The sequence below is a fragment of the Toxotes jaculatrix genome, chromosome 15, assembly GCF_017976425.1.
Source record: "Toxotes jaculatrix isolate fToxJac2 chromosome 15, fToxJac2.pri, whole genome shotgun sequence".
Classification (NCBI taxonomy): Eukaryota; Metazoa; Chordata; class Actinopteri; family Toxotidae; genus Toxotes; species Toxotes jaculatrix.
In genome coordinates, this window is record NC_054408.1 from 19,998,337 (window position 1) to 20,023,732 (window position 25,396).

The following is a 25,396-nucleotide window of genomic DNA, read 5'->3' on the forward strand; positions in this document are numbered from 1 at the left end:
TCAGTCTCCAATTTTCATAATTCTCTCTCACTGTCCTCATCCTTCTCTTGTAACCATATCTTCTTTCTACCTCTGTATCATTTTTTCTTTTCCTGCTTTTCTCCCCCCTTTTCTTCTCCTTCTACTCCCACTCCCAACTGCACCTGTCCTCCTCCTTCTCCCCACCCCTTGTCCTCACCTGTCTGAATAAGAAATCCTGCTCGGTCTGTCTCTCCCTCTGCTCCACCTCTTCCTGCTCCTGGAGGTCTGGGGGCTCCTGCTTAATGACCAGCCCCCGTAGCGGCCCGGTCTCCTGCACGGAGGTAGAGGAGGAGGACGAGGATGAGGAGGACAGCCCCTGGTGCTCTCTCAGTTCCTCTTCTGTCTCCTCTGGGTGACTCTGATGCTGCCTGGCTGGCCCTGAGGTGCTGGAGCCTGCGGCTGACACCTGATCGCTGGGCTTGGACATTATCTAGAGGACAAAAAGAGAAGTTCAGGTGAGAGGTTTTACAGAACATTTCTATGATTATGGGTCTTATTTCCGCTGGGTCTTAAGTTTGAGCTTTCAACACCAAACATCACAACAAGATGAAGGAATTAACTAGTACAAGAGATAGAAACCTGGAACAAAACCATGGAGTATAAAAGCAAAAAGAAAATGCACAGAAATGTGAGAGAAAAATTGTCTTCTCAACTGAGAGAACAGCAGGGATAACAGTGTATGATACCAGACAACTTGCACCACTTTAACAAGTGTTGGTACACTGAAGATGTTTTTCATTCCAAAAATAGCTGACCGATCGGTTCCAGTGCAAAAACAATGTAAAGAACCTTAAGTTTAATCAAACAAAAGCTGACATTAGGCAGCCACTTGTACACATAGCGATAAACCAGATCTGTACTCTGGACTCTGTTTGGTTATTTATCTGTTTTAAAACTCCGCAACGAATCTCTGTGACTAATATAGGTGAGTTCACTAAGTCTGAGCCTGTAACAGAGAAGAAAAACTCAGCAAAGGACACGAGGGAGAAAAAGAGGAAGAATTGCAGAGGGGTGATTTCAGGAGTCTTGTTGTGGCAGCTGTCCCTGTCCCTGTCGTCAAAGACCTTAACCTTGATGCGCACTGATTGGACCACTGATTGTGCATGGAACACACACACATACACTGAAAAAAAGACACACACATATACACACACACAGAGAAAAAAAGACACAGACACACACACACTTGGCTGGCATATTGCCCAGGGAACAGTCCATTGACGTCAGAGAGCAGGCTCTTGCCTCATCCCAGTCCCTCTTCTCCAAACAAACTCAAAACACTCTTCCACTCCTGCTGCACTGATTCTTGTTCTTCCTTTCTCTCCTGTTTTGCTGTGTTTCTCCCCCTCCTATTTAACAGAGGAAATAGTTGCTGGGATATGAACCTTAAGGGGGACAGACACTAAATAAGCCTGATGAATCAGTTGGAAGACAGAGAGAGCGGGAGTTGGAGAAGGGAAAGTTCTTGTATACATGTACACTTGACATTAGTTGACTCTACATATCTATCTCTCTCATACACACACATTTGCACACAACAATATTAGTTAAGTGAGTATACCACGGTGTTGCCTGTCTGAGGTAATTAGTGGTAGGCAGCAGGCTCAGGTTGGAACAGTTTCAAGATTCTTTCATTCCCTTCGTTGCTGCCAAAATGCCTGTTAAAGCCAAATTTTAAGCTGCAGGAAGGACCCACTTTCCTTGCTGACTTGACTAAAAAAATGTGAACAAGGAAAGGAAGGAAGACCACAGATGACTCATGTTTTACAAAGTGGTGGGTTTCCAGTGGTGAATAGGGTAAATAAATGGAACTAAACATAACACACCACTGTGTTTGTGAGAACAGTTTGAAACACCGCACTTATACAGTTCATAAAGAAGGAATCATGTTTAATGGAAGCGATGATGGTTCTTATCACTGTGTATTTTAGTCAGTCTGCAGAGACTACTGCAGTCTGGGATATTGTACTTCCTCATATTAAACCGAAAGTGTTTTTGCAGTTTTTAAGAACCTGAATTTTTAATGCAGCAGTGAATAGAGTTTTCTTGGGCTACTTTTACATTTTCTGTGGTGCCATGTTCTTCGAAAGGCAGTAAAGATTCAAAACAAAGGAAATGACTAGCTGGGGACCTGTAATGTATTTAAATTAAACTCTGTAAGAACAGGGCACCTGTGGATGCAATTGCATTCTTTAATATTAGAAAACATCCATTTAAAAAAAAACATATGTAAATATATATAAAAAGACAAAGACATCTAATCCATTAAAAAAAGATATAGAGATAGATAACTTTTTATCAAAGCTGAATTTAGATACCTGCAGAGGCCTAAAATATAACGCCATGGTCAGAACCGGTTTTGCAGGTGTTGGTGGTTTTACCGTTGGTGCAGGAGATATAATTCCAGCCTCAATGATGCCAAGCCACAGAATCAGCCAGTACTTTGACCATCATCTGTGCCACAGATCACTCACTCAAGGTTATTCTTTTTTTATTCAAAATGTATTCTTTAGGTAAAGTAATATAAATGCTTGGTTTTAACAATGGTGATCTGTTCACGCCACACTTGTCTCATAAGAGCAAATGTAAATGTAAATTTTCTTGTTGCATGTTTTTGGTGTAAAAGTTGTTGCATCAGCTCAAGTGAGCTCCTTATTCCAGGTGATATTTGTGAGTGTGGACTTCATACTTGAAATAAAAAGGTTAAGATCAGGGCAGATCATTTAAGATAACTGACCTTTTCATGCAATACAGAAAGTCACCTGGCTCCAGTTAAATCCATGAACACCACCGTCTCTCTACGCCTCTGTATAGCAACAATGTCAACGTGGAGCTGAAGTTCGTGTAAAGCACTGAGGGTAACACTTAAAGTGCATCTATATGCAGCAACTGCAGTGACAGTATATGTTTTTATACTTTTCCCATATTTGTGCACTCACAAAGCTAAGGAGGTAGTAATCTGTGGTGTTGTTCTGTTGTAGAGTTAAATGTTGGGTGCAGATTCTCAGTGATCCAAACAAGAAACTTGGAACATGGGTTGCTTTACAGTTGTAGTAATCCTGCTGATGACAGGAGTTTATACCTGTGGTTTGTATTTCTAGACATTATGAACCTTTGATCTTACTCAATTATATTATAGCAATAGCTGTTTGAAAAAGTGCAAGTATTTATCCATGTTGTCTGTGAACACATCTTTTGCCCATGTGATGCTGGCCTTGCGGTCACTGCTCAATACTTTCTCTCCCCAGACAGATTGTGTAAGACTGTTTTTTTTTTTTTTTTAATGGAAATTCAACTTATCACAAAAATATGGGCACACTCAACAGCAAGCAGGAACACAACATTACTACATACTTAATAAGTCAACATGACCTATTTGGAGATCTCTGCATTGGGTACTGTAGAGTTGTACTATGCACCAACTGGAATACCTGCCTTATGTGTCCAAATTAACATGCAGCTAAAGTGAGTGTTCTATGATTTGGTAGAATGAATTAGGGAATGAAATTCAGTGTCACTCATGTACAATAAATTTAAAGCGCCAGGCCAAATTTAAATAAGAAAATATATAATGATTTAAAATTATCATAATGGCTCAAATGTGGTTTCAGTTTTTAACACCCCAAGCTAATAAGTCATGTTCTCCCTTTATGTTGCCTGGAAAAGAGCATTAACACAACTTACAGTTACATGAAAATAACCTGGTTTTACACCTGAGCTTTACTTAATTAGCTGGACTCATAACAGCCTGGAGTCTAGAAGCAGAGGGAGTCAGCAACAGCCAAACAACACAGACATAATGGAGCTTAATCCTACAGGAACTTCAGCACACATACACATACACACAAACACAGGGATGTACGCACTAACAACCATCTCCCTCTCTACAGCGACCTTATAACGCTGCAACTCCCCTCATTACCTTGCGCGCCCGTGCATGCACACACACACACACTTCCACACACATCTACAATGATGCAGTAGGTCATTTCCTGTGTGACCATATATGGAGGCAGCTTCCTCTAGAGCACAGTTGCCACGGTGACAGGGAAAGTAGGGATATACGAACACAGACAAGAAAGACTGGCTAGAAGACTTGCGGATTGCAGGCTGATTCATCCAGCTCTTGGACCGAAGACAGGATTCACAGACATTAACCGAATTAGAATCATGTATATGGGCAAATACTGCTGCACACACAAATACACAGACACAGACACACACGCACACGGACATATATATGTATATACACACACACACACACACACACACACACACACACACACACACACACTGAGATACCTTGTTGATGATGTGCTGCTGCTGCTGCTGTTGGAACAGTTGTTTGTGTTTCTCCAGGAACTGCTGGTGCTGCTGCTGGACCACCAGCTGCTGCAGGGCCTGGGCCTGTCCACACTGCTGCTGTGGCAGAGGGGCCGACTGGGTTCTCCCCAAGGGACGGTGGCTCCGTGCAAGTTTGGAGACAGAGGGTGATGGTAGCGGAAGACCACCCAGACCAACTGTGGTAAACACAGAGTGGTTAAAGCAATTTATTAGTTTTTTTTTGTTTTTTGTTTTTTTTAAATAAATATGGTCACATTTCTTTACTTTTGGCCATCATTTCCATTGGCTTTCATTAAATTTTGTTTGCCAACTTAATTGTCCAGTGCCTCATGGTTGTAATGCCCTGTGGACTTTAGTGTTTCATGAGTTTGCTGCATCTCAAAATTTCTGCAGCCCTGCAGAGTCAAATGTTTTGCTTAATAACATTCATTCATTCATTTTCTACTGCTTAATCCATCAGGGTAGCGCGGGAGCTGGAGCCTATCCCAGCTGACTATGGGCGAGAGGCGGGGTACACCCTGGACTGGTCGCCAGTCAATCACAGGGATGACACACAAAGACAGACAACCACACACGCACACACGCAATTAAGAGCATTAACTTTATTAATTAAAAAAACCCATGCATGTTTTTGGGATTGTGGGAGGAAGCCGGAGTACCCGGAGAGAACCCACGCAGGCACAGGGAGAACATGCAAACTCCACACAGAAGGGCCCAGACCGGGGTTCGAACCTGGAACCCTCTTGCTGTGAGGCGACTGTGCCACTGCACCATCAAATTTCTTTTAATCAAAAACAAAAAGGCAAAGGTGAAATTACACCTAAGAACAGATCTATTTATCTTAAAATACTACTACTACTAACAACTACTTATTAGTAACATTTACACATGTTACTCATTTAAAAACTTGCAGAACAAAAGAGTCTTGTGTTGCAGGTTACTGATTTAAAAGCTACTGCAGACGCTTTGCAGTCATATAAAACAGAGAACCAATCATTAGAAAAATGATACAGAAAAATTACTCTGTAACTTCCTTATTATCCTTATGTCATCTTACCAAGATTTCTTTCTGCACATGTATTACAGTCAAATTAAGGAAATGTGCACTCCCCATAGTCTGGCTGATAACAAGAATATAAAGCACATTATTACGGCATGAAATTGCTTCAGTGATCCGCACAGTCATTCATTTAGACAGCAGCTACTCACTGCTGAGGAGTAAGTAAAATAAACGTTGCAGTGAACACTGACCCATTGGATTATGGCTCTGCTCCAGCAGTACCATGTGTTGGAGAAGGGGGTTGTGACCAGTCGTGCCCCCTCCAGCCCCCTCCCTGTCCTGCGCTGCCAAGTAGGAGGGCAGGTGGGCAGTGGGCAGGAAAGGAGGGGTCAGAGGAATGCCCTGCTGTAACGCAGGCAGATGACTCTCACCATCTTGGTGTCCCGATACCACCTACAAAGACAGAAAGAGAGATTGAGACACAAGGAGGGAGAAGAAAAGAGGCAGGCAAACAGAGAGAGAGGCAGATGGATGGAGACAGAAGGGTCAAATAAGACAGAGAGGGAGTGAGATGGAGAAAGAGAATCAGAGGGAGAGAGGGACAGAGGCTTGAAAAGGATGCTAAAAATCTTTGACAAGACAAAACCCAGTTTTGAAATCTCAGTGATTGCTGGTTTACATCTACCATTATTCTCTGTACTAAACTAACCTGTACATGTATTCTAATACCATGAGAAATGCAAGTTATATTTTCAGTGTATATTATACAAAATTAAAATTAAAATTAAAAATTAAAAAAAGTGATGCTATGTTGAACAATTGTATAATATTGTGTATTGAGACTCACAGTGTTAGCGAGCCCTGTGGCTGGCAGTCCCAGGGTGATGTTGGGCAGAGAAGGGGAGGTGTACAGAGAGAGTTGGCTAACTGAACCTTCCCTTGCAGCCAATCTCTGAAGCAGGGAGGTCTGGACACAGATGACCACACAACATTGCAGTAAATACTCACACAGTTCAGATACGAAGTAGACACAGTGCTACATACAGTACATTACTTCTCCTCTATTTCACAAACACGCTCACAGAGACTAAGCCATCCATTAAAATAAACAGACATTGCCAATCCTCTGGTCACCAAGTCTGCCTCATTCACACAAACATTTGATACAAACATGCATGAGCATATGCAGTCATACACAAAGTAATGTTGGTTACCTCTCCCGGGCTGCTGGAGATGACCCCATTCTCACTGGGGATGTTGCTGGAGCTGTTGTTGGGTGAGCTAGGTCCAGAGCCTGGTGCACTGTTGCATGCAGACTCTAAAATGCACGAGACAGAAATTTGATTATTTTTTATTAAATAATGATAATATTAATAATGATTCACTATTTATATGAAACAATAGGCCATCAAAATTCATGTTGTTATGCAAAAAACAGACAATGATGTTCCAAATATGAGATAGAATTGGGCTTAACTTCAAAGTACTGCAACACTCATCATGATACCAAATTAAAACAACAGATGACATCCAGTGACAAGAGCACTCACCAGCCACGTCAAGGGAACGCTTCTTGGCAGTAGTGATTGGACCGTCCTTCCTGCGGAGAAGAGGGCTGCTGCGGCGCTCAGTCACCTTCTGCTTTAGCCGGGAACGAAGCTTCAGGTTGGGTTCAGAGGCTGATAAGAGAAGGTCACATGGGGCAAGCACAGGATGGAGGGTTTACTCAAAAGTTGGAGCCATTTCAGTCCAGAGTAAGACAAAACTGAGAGAAAAGTAAATGAGCCCTTTTTTTGCATTTGATTAAACATTATTAAAAAAAATTAACAAAAAAAATGTCAATACTTGTTTTTGTCTACAAATGTAGCTCGCCCCATTCTATCTAACAAACGAAACAGTAGCAGATAACTAAGTAGGTAGAGCTACACGGTGCCAAGGTTAAGTATTTGATTTCCATCGGTGGAGCCCATTCTAAAAATATGAATCTGTTACACCTCAGCTTAGCCCCATGAATGTGTTGAAAATGACAGATTCTAAACTGGCACTCTGGCACTCTGCTTTGTGGTAGATTGCCGGGCCACACAAGTGGGAGCTTGTTCGCGGGTGTGTGGTGGGTCTAATAAGCTCGTCTCTATAGGCCACACTGTATGCACTGGCTGACAGATTCAGGAGCTGAGGTTAGCCATCATCATGTGACAGTGGGAAACACTGAAACAAGATGGGAAGCAGCCAACTGGCAGCTTTTTTGACCCCATGCTTAATGATGCTGCCCCCATGCTTTGCTAATGAACACCACTTGTTTCCAGACACTTTCAATTTCAAAAAAAAAAAAAAAAAAATTTGCCCGCGTGCCTTCATGTGTGTTTGTAAGCATATGGGCATGTGTGTGTCTGATTCTACATTTCTTGGGGCCCTGCTTGAAAACAGATGCTCCCGTTCTGGATTTGCTGTAGAGCTGTACTGCTGACCTTTTCTGGCCAGTCTTGCTTCGGTGTCTCCCTGCCAGACAACACCAAACACAGGCAGTTTTATTCTATTCCCTCCTCCACTGGCTTCCTTCCGTTCAATTAGTTGAAGCTGGACAGTTGACCAAAAGCTGACCCTATGCTTGTCCCATGACCATATATCAAAGGGGCCACGCTATGTTCATTAGCCTCGGAGAGGGAGCTGGGATTTTTTGGTACAGTCAAGTGGGAGTAAATGATTCTTCTTTGTGTATTGTATTCCTTGTAAGAAGACTTATTCAGGATCATTACAAACCCTCTGGCTCTTGCTTCCTGCAGCCTTGATGCTAATCAAGGTAGGACGAGGCTCTACCAAGTTTTAATGTACTTCAAAGAGGTACAAGCACTATACCTCCTGGTCAGTGGGGATGAGATGACCTATTGTAAATCTATAATGTCTAAGTACTTTTTCAAATGCACTTTCAATTGTAAGGGGAACGATGCTGCCAAAGTTATGAAACTCAATTATTTAAAAAAGTGCTTCTTCTGGACGGCACTCTTCCAAAGTCTTTGTGAAGAGGGATGGATGGGTGGGGTTGGTCAGGATGAAATACTATGCATTAGCTGAGCTGGAGGAGAAGAAGCACGGTGCATTCAAGTTCACTGTTAGCCTACTACTAAGGGAGTTGTAGTAGTCTAACATTTTGACTTTACCACAGTTAGATTTCCCCATTGCAACAATCTATTCTATAAAAGAAGAAGAACCAAACATTTCTTGTATGTTACACAAGACATATGGTGTGGTATGTGTGAGCCAGTTTGATTCTGAATCAAAATGATAACCTTATCATTCCTTATCAAACATGGATCATATTCAAGCTGTTTTGACTTGAATGTGCTTTATCAGGATGACATCTGTAACAGTGATAAAGGTAGTACAAGGTTCCTGCTAAATTCTCAGCATGATCCATGGTGTTGGATCCACCACCATCAAAAGGACACAAGTATCTCTTTCAATGCATGTACTAAATCATACACAAACGTTATGGTTAATACATCTCTTCCATTATTTTCTAAAAATATCAACTAGGTGTCACAGGCTTATTACACAGTGAAGATCCACTGACAATGGGCAACAAAGGCGAGAGAAACTGTAAACAATCTGGTGGGAGCCAGGAAAGAAGAAACGGGGCTCACAGAAATAGTGGAATGGAAGAGGGATTTGGCCAAAGTTGTGTTTATGTGTCCCAAGCAATTAAGAAATGGATGAATAAAAGTGGATGGAGAGCGAGAGAGCGAGAGAGAGAGAGAGAGAGAGAGAGAGAGAGAGAGAGAGAGAGAGAGAGAGAGAGAGAGAGAGAGAGTGTCAAGCCAGACAGAAGGAGAAACTGAAGGTTAGAGGGAGGTTAGGAGGACAGTGAAGGAGAAAGAGGAGGAAGGTCAAGTAGGGCTGTGGTCGCAGTGGGGGTGTTCACCTCAGGACACAGTGACTTTGAAGGGTGTTAATGCCGACTGGGCAAAAGCACACCAGTGTGCACACGTGCGAACACACTCGCTGCAGAGGGCCCAGACTGGTTTAACTGCTGATGCTGGCATTTTACAGTAGCCCTTTCTCCCTCCCTCACCTCCATCCATCCTCTTTCTCTCACTCTCTTTTCCTCTAATTCAACACTTCTCTCTTTCCTCTGCCATCTCTCCTTCATTGTTGAGCCTTTCTCCCTCTTGTTTTCTCTTTTTTTTCTGCGCAAACATGTACACCAGAAGCAATCACTGGTGAAGACTGACGTGCTGCCCTGTTACAGCATACGTCATTGTCCTACTTTGTGATGGCGATGAGACAGACACAAAGCAGCATTTTAAGATGTTTTTCACACTCATATTTTTCCCAGCACATTCTGACTGCTGTAACCTCACATCCTTTACATGTCTTCTTCTGTGTTCTTGCAGCTGCCAACCAACAGTCCTGACATTATAAATGTAACATTAAAAGATCAGAATCACATTTTCGCACTAGTCATGGGTGGCAAAATTGGCTTTTATGGGGAGGACGTGAAAAAAATGCTGTCTTTCATGCTTAATGTAATGTAATGATGATATGTGGTCTCAAATGCCATGCCTCATAAGAGACATTGCTGCCCTGTAGCTTTAGTGTGTCTCTGAGGATGCTTTGCCTCTATATGTAATTTTATATCACTCAAAGCTGTTCAAGCCAAAAAAAAAAGAACTAAATTGTATGCTTCAAATCTGTACAAACCCTCAGTACCAGATTAAACATCTCTACAAGTGGTGCTTGGTATTTCAATAAGGAGTGGAAGAGGAAACTGGTTCTCTGACACAAGACATATTGATCAGTTGCTCAACTGTTTTGACAGATGGGAGTCCCGAGCTGCTAGAGTCATGATGGGGGAAGCCTTACTGCTCTTCCAAGGCAAGGCAGAGAGGAGGAAAGATTTATAGAAATCAATAGAGTAGATTTCTGAAACTCATCAATAGCGCTTCCCAGAAATATCATATGTGGTTGATACATTAGTCAAGATAACTTAGATGGACATAAACAGACAGACAGACATATAGACATTTTTGTCTCATTTACATATTTTCTAGAAACACAAAGGCAAATAAACCAGATCAAATTTAACTGTATATGTATTTTTAGATCAATTATTATAGACACAGTGTAATGATTAAACCAATTCTTAGTTACAGTTTTCAAGAGACACTTAAATTCTTAAATTTAACATCAAAATATTTAACCATCTCTCCTGTGAGCATATAAAGTGGATAAGAGGACAAGACTCCTAAAAGCTGGCTGACATTTTCTCTCTGATAGTTACAGTTAATGAGGCGTACTCATGGAGGTGACAGGAGCTTGTTAAAATTAGTGGCGTCCATTACTGAATGTTGTGACACCCAAGCAGCAAACAGGTGAGGTGGGTGGAAAAGCAGATGGTGATTGTTTTTTTCCCCTTGTTTACATTTTTGCTATTGCCACTTATAGCATGCCAGAGCAACCTAGGAGAAAACCAACACACCCAATTTAAATTCCATTATCAGTCCAGTCCACCAACAAGGACGAACAATCAGTGGTGATTCAAATGGAGAGGCCAGGATGGCTGTGGAGAGTGTCAGGCCAACAAGTCATCTCCAATGGTGTCAGAGGATATTGGGTCTAATCTTGTCCTGGTGGGTTAAAAAGCAGGATGGAACAGAGACCGTCGAGGTAAAAGACACCATGCTGCATTGTTCTCCAGTAAAACAGATCCATTAGCTCACTCACTGTTCTCAATGCTGAACAGGAGAGTCAAATTTTACAGCTATGTACTGGATTAAACAAAGCATGTGAGAGGGCTATATCGCATGTGGATGTCCTGCATTGTTTAAATAGTCAGTGCACAGTGTGGTATGGGAATGTGTGTCTGAAAGGGTGAGGGAGAAAGGGGTCATCCTGACAAGTCTGCATCTGTCATGAAGGCCTAACAGACTTCCTGCTGCAGCATTCAAAGTGGCCCTCTGTGCTCTAAGAGCCATAATCACAAAGACTCTCAGACTCGGACAATGAACCCCTGTTGGAATATACTGTATGCCTGGCCTTACAAGAGAGAGAAAGGGTTCTTAACGTACATTTATAATTTACACGCATACATTACCAGCACGGGTCACCACAGGCAAAAACGTCACGCGTGACAGCTCCAGTCGTCAGAGCGGCGCACAACTGTGGTGACCACTGTCGCTCACTTCCTTTTGAACACAGTTCAGTTCTCTGTCTGCCAGTCTAATCTGATCTATGTCTGCTCACTGTTGGCACAACAGTTCCTCAATAGCTGTGCCATATGTGTGCACATGTGCAGTCAGTATTTCCTCTCTGCTTCTCCTCACAACTGACACAAAGACCAATGCCTTCAAATCTCAAACTCCATTTTTCCTAAACATTTGTCATTTTCTTTACATATCCACACTGGTGTGTGTGTGTGTACTACATACAGCTTGTTATGCTGTGTCAGTGTGAACTGTGAAACTGTAAGTTGTGAATATTTCTTTGCTCCACTGGCACACTGAATCCCTGAATTACATCGGAGTGTCCCTGAAAGTTGAAACTTGCGGTGTAAGGTTGTGTGCCAGGATAAATCTTTCCTGCCTCCAGTTCACAGCAGGTGGGCAGGAGTGCAGAGTACACAGAGTTTGGCCTCCAGCTGTGAAAGCAGGCAGCGATACTGCCAAAGCAGCTGCTGACGCTAAGTGAATAATCACAGCTTGGCCACATTTGACATGGACAGAGGGCCGGAGTAATAACAGTCTGATGAATCCAAAAAGGCAGGAACTTCGTTCGAAACTAACGTTTCCTCGGACACCAGACGGAGTAGTTAAGAGTTGTTTTGTTGAACGGTTTGATCTATAACCTCTGTGAAGGAGTGTGACTTAATGTGTTTGTCAATATCAGGGTGAACGAGTCTAAAACAGGAGAATAGCAAACTGGCTTCATTTTTTTTTTTTTTTTTCTTTAAAGATCCCACACCTCTATGTATGTACTGTATGTGATGACCCACTGATCTGTAGTCTCCCTTGGCGATTATGATCATCTAGATATTCAACCATGCAAGACGACTTAAGACCATTTCTACTGATTTTAGGGTTCCTAATTTTCAACTTCCACTCACTGTCCATCCACTGCCATTTACATTAGAATGACTCAAACGACCTCAAAAAATAACCTTAGATATCTTTTTTTAAAGAATATTTTAAGAGCTCCTTTTAATCCTCATGTGGCTGACTCCAGGTTCATGTGCCTGACTTTGAAACTCAATAAGCCATTTCCATTGCTTATGCAGGAGAAAGGAAGATTAGGGTGCCCTTCTGGACAGGCAGTTGGTGGCTGGATATAAAAAAGGAGGAGGAATATGGATGTCAGACAGTACCAGCACCTCAGCGATACCATGGCATGATTCTGTACCTGTTTTGCGGAGAGGGAAGTCGTCTTTTGAGTCATATGTGCCCAGCATTGGGTGGTTGTACGCTGACAATGCTGTTTGAGGAGGAGAGCTCTGGTCCAAAGAGCTGTGCTGGGTTTTTCTACAAAAAGACATTAAAAAGAAGAAAAAAAGAACATTAAACATTGTTAGTATAATAATGTTATTTTATAATGTTATGTGCTCTTGCCAAGCTCAGTGTTTACCTTCTGTACCTCACTTACACACAGCTACACACACGACAGCTTCCATCACCCATCACAAAGTCAGTGCTTAAAAAGACACAGCAGAGTGTGGACAACAATGCGAGTGAAATGAAAAAAAGAGCCATAGAATAGAGAGAGAGACTGAGAGCTGAAAACATCCTGTCTTTTTCGTTAACACCTTAAGACAGCAAAGAGGCGAAGGTTTGGTTTTCTGTCTGAAAGGTGAGTGAAAAACGCACAGAGACAGGGATGGAGAAGGTGAGAAACGCAGGATGAGAGGAGAGATGAGGCTAAAAGAGGTAATAAATGTATGGAAGAACTGAGGAGAAAGCAAACAGGTAGGAGATAAAGGACATGGGAAATGGTGATGACAGTGATAACCATTTTCCTCAGTGATGGAGCACACCTCAGATTGTTCTATCATCTCCTGCCTTGGCAGAAATGCTTAAAGCCTCTTCAAATATTTAAAGCGCAGGAGAGGTGCCATTGTGTTTTCTCTCTGCCCACTTCAAACACACTCACACATGAACACACCTCAAAGAGAGCCAGCTGTCAATCACAGACAACAAACACGGAAAGAAAAAAGGCTCGTTCCTTCGACATTTTCTCTGTAGTTTAACTCAGAGGCAGCCGGGGAGGAATCTCAGAGAGGCTAATGTTGATGTTGGAAACCTCTTTCACATGCATGGATTCACCGCACACAAACGGCAGATACCCACATGACAGGGGTTCATAACACAACAGGGTTTGCCCTGTTTGGAAAGACAGGATGACGAGGGACATTTATGTCTCACATCATTGTGACTTTTTATGTTTGATATTTTTCCAGGGCTACAATTTTTGAGCTTAGATATGAAAAGGCTCATGAAACAAAAAAAAAAATCCAATACAAGCTCATAAATATAAGTTTTCATCAGTGTGGATTGCTTTTTAACTCTTCTTACTTCTTCTTTTAAACCAAAAAATGCAGAATTATACAGTAATAATTTAAAGATTAAAGAACAAAGAGACACAAAGAGAAAAAAGGGCATGATCTTGTCCTTCACTTGCCTTCCAAAGCAGTTGTTCATTTTTTAAGAGTTTACAGTACATACTGTATAACACAGTTTATACGCTGGGATCCAAAGGTTCTGACATCACTTTTAAAGGTGGTTTAATTTTTTAATTTAACACAAGTTATTTGATGATGATGCTTGCTATAGAAAGGATGAACATTTACAGTTTCAGGGGGTTTGTAGTACAGGTAAACTCAGCTCTCATTGTGTGTGTTTCTCATATCATATGATGTCTAAACTGGAATTTTATAACCGACATACACTTGAATTTAGTCACTGGTGTTAAACAAGTTACACTCCAAACCATGAGTGGTTCTGTAGTGGTTGGCTCTGACACTCACCCATACCAGTAGCGTGGGTCGCTGGGCAGACAGTGGTTTAGATTTCGCTGAGCCAGGGCTTTCTTCTTGTTCAGGACAAACTCCTGAAGTCGCATCTTTACTTCTGTACTGGCAACCGCACCTAAACAGAGACAGAGTGTTACGGGGGGGAGAACAATAACCAAAAGGTAAGCAGACTGTATTTCTCCAAGTAAATCTATTCAAACACACATGCCCAAACAATGCACACACAGAGTTGCCCTATACAAAAATACTTCTTTCAGTTATTGCATCTATGGAGAAAGTTTGTGCTCCAGTGCCTCTAATGTACTGCACCTCCTGCTCAATCTGTGACACTAACATGAGGATTATAACAACATCGATCCATGCTTTGACAGATAATGGGTGCCTAGCTACATGCAGAAAGCACAATCTTGCATCAGAGTCTCACTGAAATTCCACAGAGACGACAGCAGTGCTATGTAACGCGCTTCCAAGACACACATCATGAGCTTCACTCAGCTCCCGGTCTCTCCTCAATTACCACCCTCATTTCGCAGCTACAAACAAATTGTCCAGGGAGGGAGATGAGTGAGAGGGAATGAGACACCATGAAAAAAATATGAGAAACAGAGTGAGGAGAGCAATAAAGGGGGCAAAAAATAGGTGTTATGAGAATACAGGAAAATCAGTGGAGGTGTGTTCTTCTAAGAATGTGACAGAGGGAGTTATAACAGGTGATGTGGCAAGCTGGAGTGAGAAACTGGTAAAAAGAGAACGTGAAAGCGACAACAGCTAATATATGATCTCTAAATCATGGTGCAGCTGGAAGTGCTGACATCCCAATATGTCCGCTTTGCCACTGAAACAAATTGGCTTTTATGAGACTGCCTTCTATGCAATTTACTGCAGCACTTAACAAAGCTTCCTCTGTTTACAACCCAACGCTCTTTCCATAGACGTCAAACTGTAGGCTCACTTTGTCCAGCAGTGAATGGTTGAGAAAAAGGACTTTACGGGCAGAAATTTGTGATTCTAAATCTGGGTCCACCGTTTACTCTTTTCAAAAATCCACATCGTAACCCACGCCCAGATACACTCGCGTAAGGCCATTTAACAATCATATTATCAATAATCATTATATAGAACACCATCATTTTGATGAGGTTATTTCATAAGTTGTAAGTATAAATGATAAGTATGCTTGTGTATACAGACATTTACAAAATATAATCAGGCCATTTATAAATGCACCAGTGTGAGGATAAGATGGATCTTTCCCACATCATCAGAGCCATTCAAGATGAAAGAAATTTAGTAACATGTACTATTCAGTAAGGCAGGGTAAGACAAGGAACATTTATCTGTGTAGTGCCTTTCAACAACAAGGCATTTCAAAGTGCTCTACATACCGAGTCAAGTCTTTCATGTCGCCGTCTATTTATGCATTTAAAACAATTACAGGAACAAGAAAAGCAATTGGCTTGGCACAGCTAAAACAGCTGCCACAAACTTTTCCTCAAGCCAGAAAAATATGCAACCGCGTTATAGCTCATGTAAGTGTCAATATCAGGAGAGTTTTAGTTATCATAAGAAAGGTAAGAGTGCTTTGCAGCTGCAACAGCAAGACTCCCGACAGCATAGATACTGTCAGTGTTCTCAAATCCCAATGACTAATATTAAAGAGTCAACTGTGATTTCAAAAGTTATGATGAGATTTACACACTAAGCTAATTACTGAGAACTTGCTTTGCTCCAGCAATACACAACTTTATCATATTAGATGGAAGGATGGCCAAAACCAAAAAAATTAAACCTAAATTCAAATAAGAAATGATCCTTTAAAAGGTGTAACTGTATTGCCGTCACTGTGCTGCTCAAACAAAGTGACACTAGGAAAAAAGACCAAATGATAAAAAGTGGAGGCATGTCTGCCACTTGAATGTCTTGCTCTCTTAGACTTGTCTTAGCCATCTTCTGCTGTTCTGACTGCTGTGCCATATGGACAGGTGCTGTGACAGAGGGGATGTGAGGGTAAAGTCTCTTTGGCACCTGCTGTGATAAAATGCTTCAGTGCTTCAGTGCAGTTACAACAGATGTTGGCAGTGTTCAGGAGGTAGAGAGTGAATACATGCTAGGTCAAACATGACAGCTATGTTTAGATCTTACTCATGGCACTGTTGAACCACGGGAATGCGAACTCACTAACACACCTAACTGATCGTATCTCTTGAATCTCACAATTTTTTTGTTTTATTCAGTTTGATTACTGGACTGATGCTCTTTAGGCCACTCATTACATTTTCTTCATAATATAGTGCATATTTTTGATGCTCTGTATAATGATGGCATTCAGTTACAGTCCAGCTGTAACTCTATGACATTTTCTATTACGACAATTGAGCAGCATTTCTGCTTTGCTTCAGAAATCTTTCTCACTAGCAGCTGCCACTTACTCTCTTGTCCCCTCTCCTTGTTTTTGAGCTGTTGAAGTTTGTGTTCCCGCTGCTGCTTCTCCAGTTGCTGCTCATGACGCTGCTGCTCCATTTTCCTCTGATGCTCCAACAGCTCCTGTTGGTGCTTGAGTGCCAGTAAATCCTGTTGGTGCTGGTGGAGAGAGAGACAAGGATGTTGAAGGAAAACAGAGTACAAGGACACAGCAGACAGAGCAGATGGGATGAGCACCAAATACAAAATCTTAAGAGACATTGTTTTGACAAGGTGAAGCCATGGCTTATTGTAAAGCATCAGTGATTTGAAAGTTAGCTTTTCTAAAACGCGTGGCATCGCCATCTGTGAGTCCACAATGACAGCCATGCTAACCTGGAGACCGAGCAGACTGGAGGACACGCATAAGAGTTATTTTCAGCCCAGACTGGTCGTCCTTATTGGCTGACTTATTGGCTGGACATAGCAACACCAGTGGGGCTTTTTAGCAGAGTGAGTTGCACGCAAACTACACACACACACACACACACACACACACACACACACACACACACACACACAAGGTTTACTGGGGCCAGTGGTCTTGCCATGGAGATGACTAAGCAGCAAAGTACTGCCACCAGATCAAATTACAGCACCATTCTCACTTAAGTGTACGCATGCACGTTTCCTCCTGTCCTTCAGAAGGTGCATTTCTGCTGAGTACAGTCCTACAGTAGCTGGATCTAAAGAAGAGCTGCCTACTCAACCCTCATAACCTTCATCCAGAGAAGAGAGGAGAGGAGAGGTGAGGGGGGTAGATCTCCCTACCAACCCTGTCCCATCACCTCCTCTTTGTCATTTAAGTTTTTTTATTTACACACTTTCTTTTGTTTGTTTTTAAAAACACATTTCATTTAATGCAACCAGTGTTAAATGAAGATGCATTAGAAAAAGAAATATCAGCACATCAACATCACATTTGATACTAAATACAATTTGAATCTTTTCGCCAAATAAGTTGAGCATCTGCAGCCATACTGTCAAAGACTGAGGCTGAGTGAGCAGACCAAAGTAACTCAAAAAGTGATTTTACAATATTCAAGGCCGCTCGCCTGGTTTGATGCCTGCTTCTTATGCTGCTTCTTAACTGGATGTACTTCCAAAAATCCTCCTCCTCTTTCAGTCCAAAATGGATAAAAAGACCCTGTCCTTATGCAGGTCTCCCGCCAAGATTTCCACAAACAAGGTGTCTTTCCTATTTTAAAAGATAAATTATTCTAAATAGAGGAGTACTGTTGTCTGGATTGCTATATCCCAAGTATCTATTGTAACTTCACCCTCTGGATTGCTTCGAGGCTGGATTACTCTCCTCACCCATCAGACTACCCACAACATTCTGCCACAAGGTCTCCATTGGTTTGAATGGGGCTGTGATTTCCTTTTCTATTTGCATCCATCCAAGGCGTGAACCACAGCTGGTCCAGTGTTTGGCTAGTTAAACCCCACCACCACCTCACCTTGATATGTTCCTGCAGCTGGGCTTCATGTTGCCGTGACAGCTGTTCATGCTGCCTCTGGAACTCTGCAATCAGTAGCTGTCTCTGGAGTTGCTGCTTGTGTTTCAGTGCCACTAGCTCCTGCTGCAGCTGCTGCTCCTGGTGGCCTGTATGAGGTTAGAAAGAGTTTATCATTCTAAGGAGCATCTGGAGCGAGAGGTGCATTTGTAGTAAATAGTCAAGATACAACTTTCAGCCCCAAGACACAATCACCAAAGATCATCCCGACTTACTGATGACTGGCCCATGGCCTGGCTCGGCTGACGTGGGACAAGCTGTGGAGGTGGGCGGTATAGGGTGGGCTTGGGGAACCAGGCCAAAGGAGGGCTGCTGGTGGTGGTGGTGGTGAGGGTGGTCCACTACGCGCAGGTCCATGGGAAGGATGGCTGTGGTGGTGGGGGGCACCTGCGTGGGCAGCGCTGCTGTGCTCACGTCCACTGAAAGAGAAGGAAGCCAGAAAGGGAAAGGAGAAGAGACAGAAAAGATAGAAGAGTGGAGGAAACAAGCACATGAAGGTGAAGCTTGGTTAGAACATACGGAACTTACAGTGCAAGTTTTTATAAAGGTTGTGCAAAGTTGCAAAACACCAGCTAAAAATTCACTGCAGAGAAGAAGGTTTACTGTACAAATTACAAATCAACTATAACTATGACAGGTTAGCTCACAAAGTCCTCATACACACCCTGCTCATATGCACATTAAAAAATTATTAAAATCATAAAAAGGAAATCTCCCTGCAAGATATGTAGCGTGTCTCCTATTCCCTTTGAGATTTCCTATGTTGAGATTACGATCTCAGCTCCAATAAGTGCCTCAGTGCACAACATGCACAATTATGTGCGTGTCTGTACCGTGAAGATTTTGACCCCAGCAACAGATTTGTCTCTCAGGGTTGCTGAGTTCAGCTTGGCAGGGAAAAAATGGAATTCTTACTACAGTACAGAGCTGAGTGAGAGCTACTCGACATGACTAAAATCCCAGAAAGTTGTTAAAAAAAAAAAAAAGACTTAGGGAAAACAGAAAATTCATGTTTCAACTTTTCCCTCATCATATCTGTTTATAGTAAAATTATATAACAAAGTAAAAAACTTTGAATATCCTTTAATAGCAGCCAACACACCCTGTCCTCTCTGATCCAAATATGACCGAGGAATACTTGTTACATTAGCTGTTTAGACACTGCAGCCGTGACTGTCACACTCAACATTATGCTGCATACTGTGGCATCCTGTCGCATGAGTTTTGCAAGAAGGAGTTTCTGATACACATACAGACTTACTGAGTGTGTTTGTGTGTTTATACGTTTCCACTCTGTGCGTATGTGAGCAGTAACACTACATTGTACTCATTGTAAGTGCAATGGTGACTGTGTATAGTGAGTCTCTCTTCTACAAAGACAGCTAAGTTGGGTCTGATGCTAAGGTAGATCTGTAGCCATCTGAGATGAGACTGTCAAAGTGTCCAAAATCCACACTCTGTCACAGTCTACACAGACAATGCAAGTGCACTCACAAACACACAGGGCTCGATATAATATTCTAAAATAAAAAAAAAAAAAAAAAGTCACAGCTGTGAGCCTTACAAATGTAATGTCAAAGAGTTAAAATACCAGACACTGAAGCTCAGTTTAGCAGCCATATGCCTTGACTGTAAAAATCAAAGTGCCTGACACAGGGTATAAGCGGCTGTTTGTGTAACTTTCCTTCTGTTTGATTTAATCTGCAACATTTACTCTGCTTTATCTGTATAATCCAGTGAAGTAGCACAGGCCTGTAGTGCTGCTGAAACATGAATACACAGAACAGCAAACATGGGAAAAGCAATATCCCTTCATCTATGTGGTTGACATGCAAAAACTAGGGTATTAGTGCAATCAGATTATTTCTCCAAAACAAGCAAACAACACAACAGCTTACACACAAACAGTGGTACAACCTTTCAACACAACACTAGAGAAAGAAGAGAAAACGCAAATAAAATATTTGCCAACTTTAAAGCCTTGATATGGAATATAGCGTGCTGTGATTAAACACTGTCTGCACGCTACTTTACTGTAAGTACTTGCAGGCTTCATTTTTCAATCTAAAACTGGCAAAGCTACTTACACAGTTAGAGACAGTATGTAACACGAGCTATATATGTGAAGGTGTGTGAACATTTAATTCAGGTTATAAAAAGATAAACACTGCCTGAGGTAAACTGGATCTTTAGGTTAAAACAAGTAAACAAGGTTCTGTGTGACAAAATCTTCAAACCGATTCTTGATTTGTGCTTGATATCTACTGTAAACTCAAGATCAAATCCTCCTGTGCATCATTCACTCTTTTTTTTTTCCTGATCAATATCTGCTCTGTGGAGAACCACCTTGCACTGTGCCAAGCCCCTCTGCCAGTCATCAATACCCTGAAACGAGTGGAGAGCATCTCCATATCATGGATGTCCTGGCATCCCCAGTGGCCAATGAGGTGGCGATGGAGTTGCAGTAACTTGCTGAGATAGCCAATGACATCTTTGGTACCGGGCAGGTTTTCAGTGCGAGAGGAAACTTGACACCACCCAACGGGACAGCAGGGAGAGAAGAAAGGGTGTGGCCACCCTGGGCCAGACATGCTGGTGCTTCACTGGTGCATGTTTGTGTGTGTGTGTGTGAGTGTGTGTGTGTGTGTGTGTGTGTGTGTGTGTGTGTGTTTAATAGTATCATTACACTTGTAAAGACTTGTTTGAGAGCTGGACATGAGGAGTAACTATTTTATATGGTTTGAAAAGGTGAAAGAGCTAAGGTTATTTTTTATTTAAGCAAAGTGAGGTTTTAATTTAATCTACAACCAGACAGGTCTCAATATACCGTCAGCTGAGTTTTTTAACCTTTTATTATGGCAGGAACTCACAAGCCCCCGCTATACAGCCTGCTCAAGGCGGGAATGTCGAGCCTTTATCCTGCCTCTCCGTTCTGCATGAAAGGCACGAACACAGAATGGAGAGGCATTGTTGTTCCGGCAATAAGCCGGCAGCAGAGGCAGTCACAGAGCCAAACTGACAACTGTGTAAAACGCCGAGAGCCGGCATGGCGTGAATGAGGGATCTTCTTAGCGGCAGTGCAGTGGGATCTCTGTTTAAAAGGGGACATAATTTAATCAATTTTTCATCTCTTCAGTGGCTAAGGTCAGACACCTGGAAGGGAGCAAGTTGTGTACACATGTGTATGTTAAGTGACAACTGAACCTCTGACCTACAAACTTGTATGTCTGCCACCCCGACATTAACGAGCCAATAGGAAGAGAGCCACATTAGTAGATGTCACTGTTTATCATTCACACTATACACAGTCTGTGCCAATCACCCATGTTACATAAACAAACCCTTTTTCAGTGAACCATAGTGAACTCTCCACCTCTCACATTTGCTGTACACGCATACTTATACACACATGCTTGTCAGTTGTTTACACACATATTTAATAAGCAGTAAACATCAAGGTCAAACAAAGAAAACCTTTTGTTGGGCTATCAAGCAGGTCAGTGCACTTCAAACAGAGTGCCACTCTGCACACTGGGGCCCTTTCAGAGAGACTCCGGCACTAGCCATTCTAGCCTCACCGTGCCAAACATGCATGGAACATCACCTCAATTAACGCCTTTTCTACAGTATATTTTCCCATATGAACTTATGCCAATGAGTTTCGGACACAAAGCCCTGCCATCCCCATTTCCTCTAAATTGGGCTCTGGCGAGCCTCTGACGTTAGACTAGAACTCGCTCTCAACCCCACACTGTTTATGTACGCTTCCCCAAGTGCCTTTCTCAATAGGCATGCCACAGGGGCTTCACAAAGGCTGTTTGTTTCCATGGACAAACGGGGCTCCCACCCCAAAAAACTACAAATTAAAAAAATTGCACATTCTGCTTCCACCCTTTCACATGCAACACCCAAATCCAAATCCAAGTCAATTTGGAAAAAAAAAATAATAATGGTGAATGCACACGATTGATGACTTCTACTGAAATTTATTGGTAAAGAGTATAAATGGTAACAACACTTACAGGTCTCCTGAAATCCTGCTGCCTTGTATTACAGTGGCTTGCAACTGACAAAAATATTTTCACAGCAGGGATCAGTAAACTAGCTAATAACAAGATATCAAACACAAACATTTACAAAGAAGGTGACATCCAATGTCATGATTCATAAGACAAACAAGCTGGTGCGAGAACCTCTGCCAAATAATTCCACCAAAACTACTGTGTGTGTACCTGTGTCTATGATAAGAGGTAGCCTAAGCAACAGGCACAAAAAAAAAAATAGATAAAATAAATGCCCTTACACCCAGTAAACTTGGCAAAAAAAAAAAAAATGTGTCTATACAAAAACATTGTATTTTTTTTACATACCTTTCTATTGTGGTATATTGTGTTTCCATGCACAGCATAAAGTACAGATGTTGCTTTGTTTTTTATTATATCTTGTAGAAATATGGATCCAAGCTCTGTGTTTTTGAAGAGGACATGAGCTGTGAAGTTTGTCCTTGGGGAACAATAAAGAAAATTCAAATCCTAAATGTCCATGTGTATGTTTCATTCTATTAACATGACTGGTCACTCATACACCAAGTGGTCAGTGGTCCACTTCAGCCACTTATCCTCAAGCTGAGGGGCTGGAAGTGCAGGCAGCACAGAGGGAGACAGAGATGAATAAGGGTTTCTGAAAATCAAGAGTTATCAGAAACTGCTGTTGTTTAATTAGGTATTGTTTATAAACTGTAAAAGGCTGTAACTGTATTTTTCCACTGCACAGATCCCAATTTGTTAAACAACCCTGCTCTGGCAAATTTAAAGTCTGTTTTAAGCTGCTGTCAGAAGGTTTGATAACACACAGGAAACAAATCTGTGTCACGTCTGACTGACGGTTCCCGGTCAAGCTGACATGGCTCTGTAGGATCACAGTGCTGTTACAGTTGTGCCATGACAAAATGAACAGTAGCTCTCAGAATAACAATACCCAGAAGCATGTTTACAGTAAACAAAGCTTTGTGAAAAGCAACAGGCCAACAGAGCAGCATACAGCACCCAATAGGGTGCAGACACCTGTGAAGTAATTAGCCCAGCTTACAAAGATGGCACTCTGTGAATGTGGCATGACAGTATGGTGCTGAGCCAACGGGAGGAAAGGTGGTTGCACAAGCTGACTCACCGTGACAGCACCAGGCATGATAATGCAAACATTCCTGCTGCAGGCATGGCCGAGCAACTTCAGAATACAGACTGACATTTACATAGCAAAACAGCCACTGTTGTCTTATGCAGTGATTTGAATCCAAAAGAAAACAATATGTGAAGAGACAAGGAAACCAGACAGAAACATGTCTTCGCTTTCTTACATCACCGTCAGTTAAAAACTTTGTCTAAAACTCTGTTTTTCTATGTGTGGTGACTGTGTAATTTATAAATGTATACAGTCGATTCTAAATGTGTCCATGTCCCAGGATCATCAGCAGCTCAAGGACCATAAAAGGTATGAAGGGCGGAAGTCAGATAAACTCTGTTGATTTCCAGACGGGAAATTATGTTTACTTTGTGAAAATCTCATAGAGTTGTGACGTTTCCCTACTACAGGCACGACAATGTGAAATCTGGCTGAACTTGCCAGAAACGGCCTCAAACATGACTAGTGAAATGCCTCCTCTTCTCTTTCCCTTCATCTGTTCATTCATCACTCCCTGCATGTTTCTATCTGTGACCCTCCCTACGGCCCTCCCTCCCTCCTCTCATCCCTCGCTCCCGTGATCAGGCAAAGATTATGGATCACACAGAGGGAGTTATTTATAGACCAGGATTCCCGAGGGAGCTCCTCGCCCCACCGGGCATCCATGCACTCAGACAAAACCCCATGCATGTTTAATCACAGTTTAGGAGGAACTGAGTGCACACATTCATTTACAATTCAATCACTGTGAGCAAATGCCAACACAATGTGTGCGATAAAAACAAAGCCACGCAAAGACAGATACAAGTGACAGCAGCGTAACGCTTACAGATTAAGAATGAACAGTAATCGCTGACATAATGTTTCTCAGCTGTGAGCTACACATACACACACACAGAAATACACACACACATAGGTGCTCATAGAGGAGGACGCCATGGCGACTGGTGGGATTGTGGCCAGCAGTTGGTCGGACAGAGAAGAAGGGGTGGGGCTAGTGATGGAGGGAGAACCAATGATGGCAAGCAACTAATTCAACAAATGCCCTGCGTGTACATTCAGCTCAATTCTTTACTGTTAAGTCTCGGGTGGGTGTGTACGAGTGCTGATGTATGTCCCATTGCATGTCCCAGGAGCGTCATCACCTCTCTGCCTTCCTCATCTCTCTTTTCTCTTTCTCTGACGACAGCTAGTCAGCGTGATTGACAGACCGACTCCACTGGGTTAAAGCCATCAAAAGTAACCAGTCAAATCATTTAAAGAATTATTCAGTCACAGTGAGTTTTCAGGTGTGTATACGGAGGTACACAACACCTTAACTGGACTAATTCAAAGAGTGTATCTACTACACCTATCACAGCTCTGTGAACTCAAAGCTTCACTGAATCGAGCTGGGATGCAGACACAAAGTAGAAACTTCACACATGACACTGCATGCACACTGGCCACTAATCAAAATGCAAATGAAACTCTTATTATTCAATAATTCAGAAGGCTAGAAAATGTAATCTGGTCCAGAAATGTAAACCAGAGAAAAAGCTTTTTACTCCTGCAAGAATGCATGAGAGAATCAAACTGTTTTAACTACTTTTTATCCTGTAAAAATGTGTTGAGAAATTATTGGAAACCTTTAAAGTCACAATATGTTTTAAAACAGAAGCTTTCATACATATTTCCGTGCACACATAGAGGCATGGACACAAATACAATGCATGTACACAATAGGCTGTGGGGAGGGACAGACACAGCAACTGCCATCTGCTCCATTCAGTTACAGGCTGCACTGAGTGGTGCTGAGCGAGAGTCTCCATACATCAGTACCATTCAATAAACACTGTCACTGCTCAGGGCTGCACA

At 42.2% G+C, this 25,396-nt stretch overlaps 1 protein-coding gene across 3 annotated transcripts in view; it reads right to left on the bottom strand.

The window, feature by feature from the left end:
• The window catches only part of hdac4 (histone deacetylase 4), a 116,329-nt gene that overhangs the window by 32,657 nt on the left and 58,276 nt on the right, over positions 1 to 25,396 (bottom strand). For all 3 annotated transcript variants that reach the window (XM_041056668.1, XM_041056670.1, XM_041056669.1), the window contains 11 exons: positions 18,574 to 18,777; positions 18,302 to 18,447; positions 16,811 to 16,961; positions 14,376 to 14,496; positions 12,758 to 12,876; positions 6,916 to 7,044; positions 6,580 to 6,683; positions 6,213 to 6,332; positions 5,617 to 5,818; positions 4,324 to 4,541; positions 179 to 451 (listed from right to left, as the gene is read on the bottom strand). In XM_041056668.1, the coding sequence (XP_040912602.1) occupies positions 179 to 451; positions 4,324 to 4,541; positions 5,617 to 5,818; positions 6,213 to 6,332; positions 6,580 to 6,683; positions 6,916 to 7,044; positions 12,758 to 12,876; positions 14,376 to 14,496; positions 16,811 to 16,961; positions 18,302 to 18,447; positions 18,574 to 18,777 (1,787 nt within the window). The remainder of the gene's footprint in view (positions 1 to 178; positions 452 to 4,323; positions 4,542 to 5,616; positions 5,819 to 6,212; positions 6,333 to 6,579; positions 6,684 to 6,915; positions 7,045 to 12,757; positions 12,877 to 14,375; positions 14,497 to 16,810; positions 16,962 to 18,301; positions 18,448 to 18,573; positions 18,778 to 25,396) is intronic.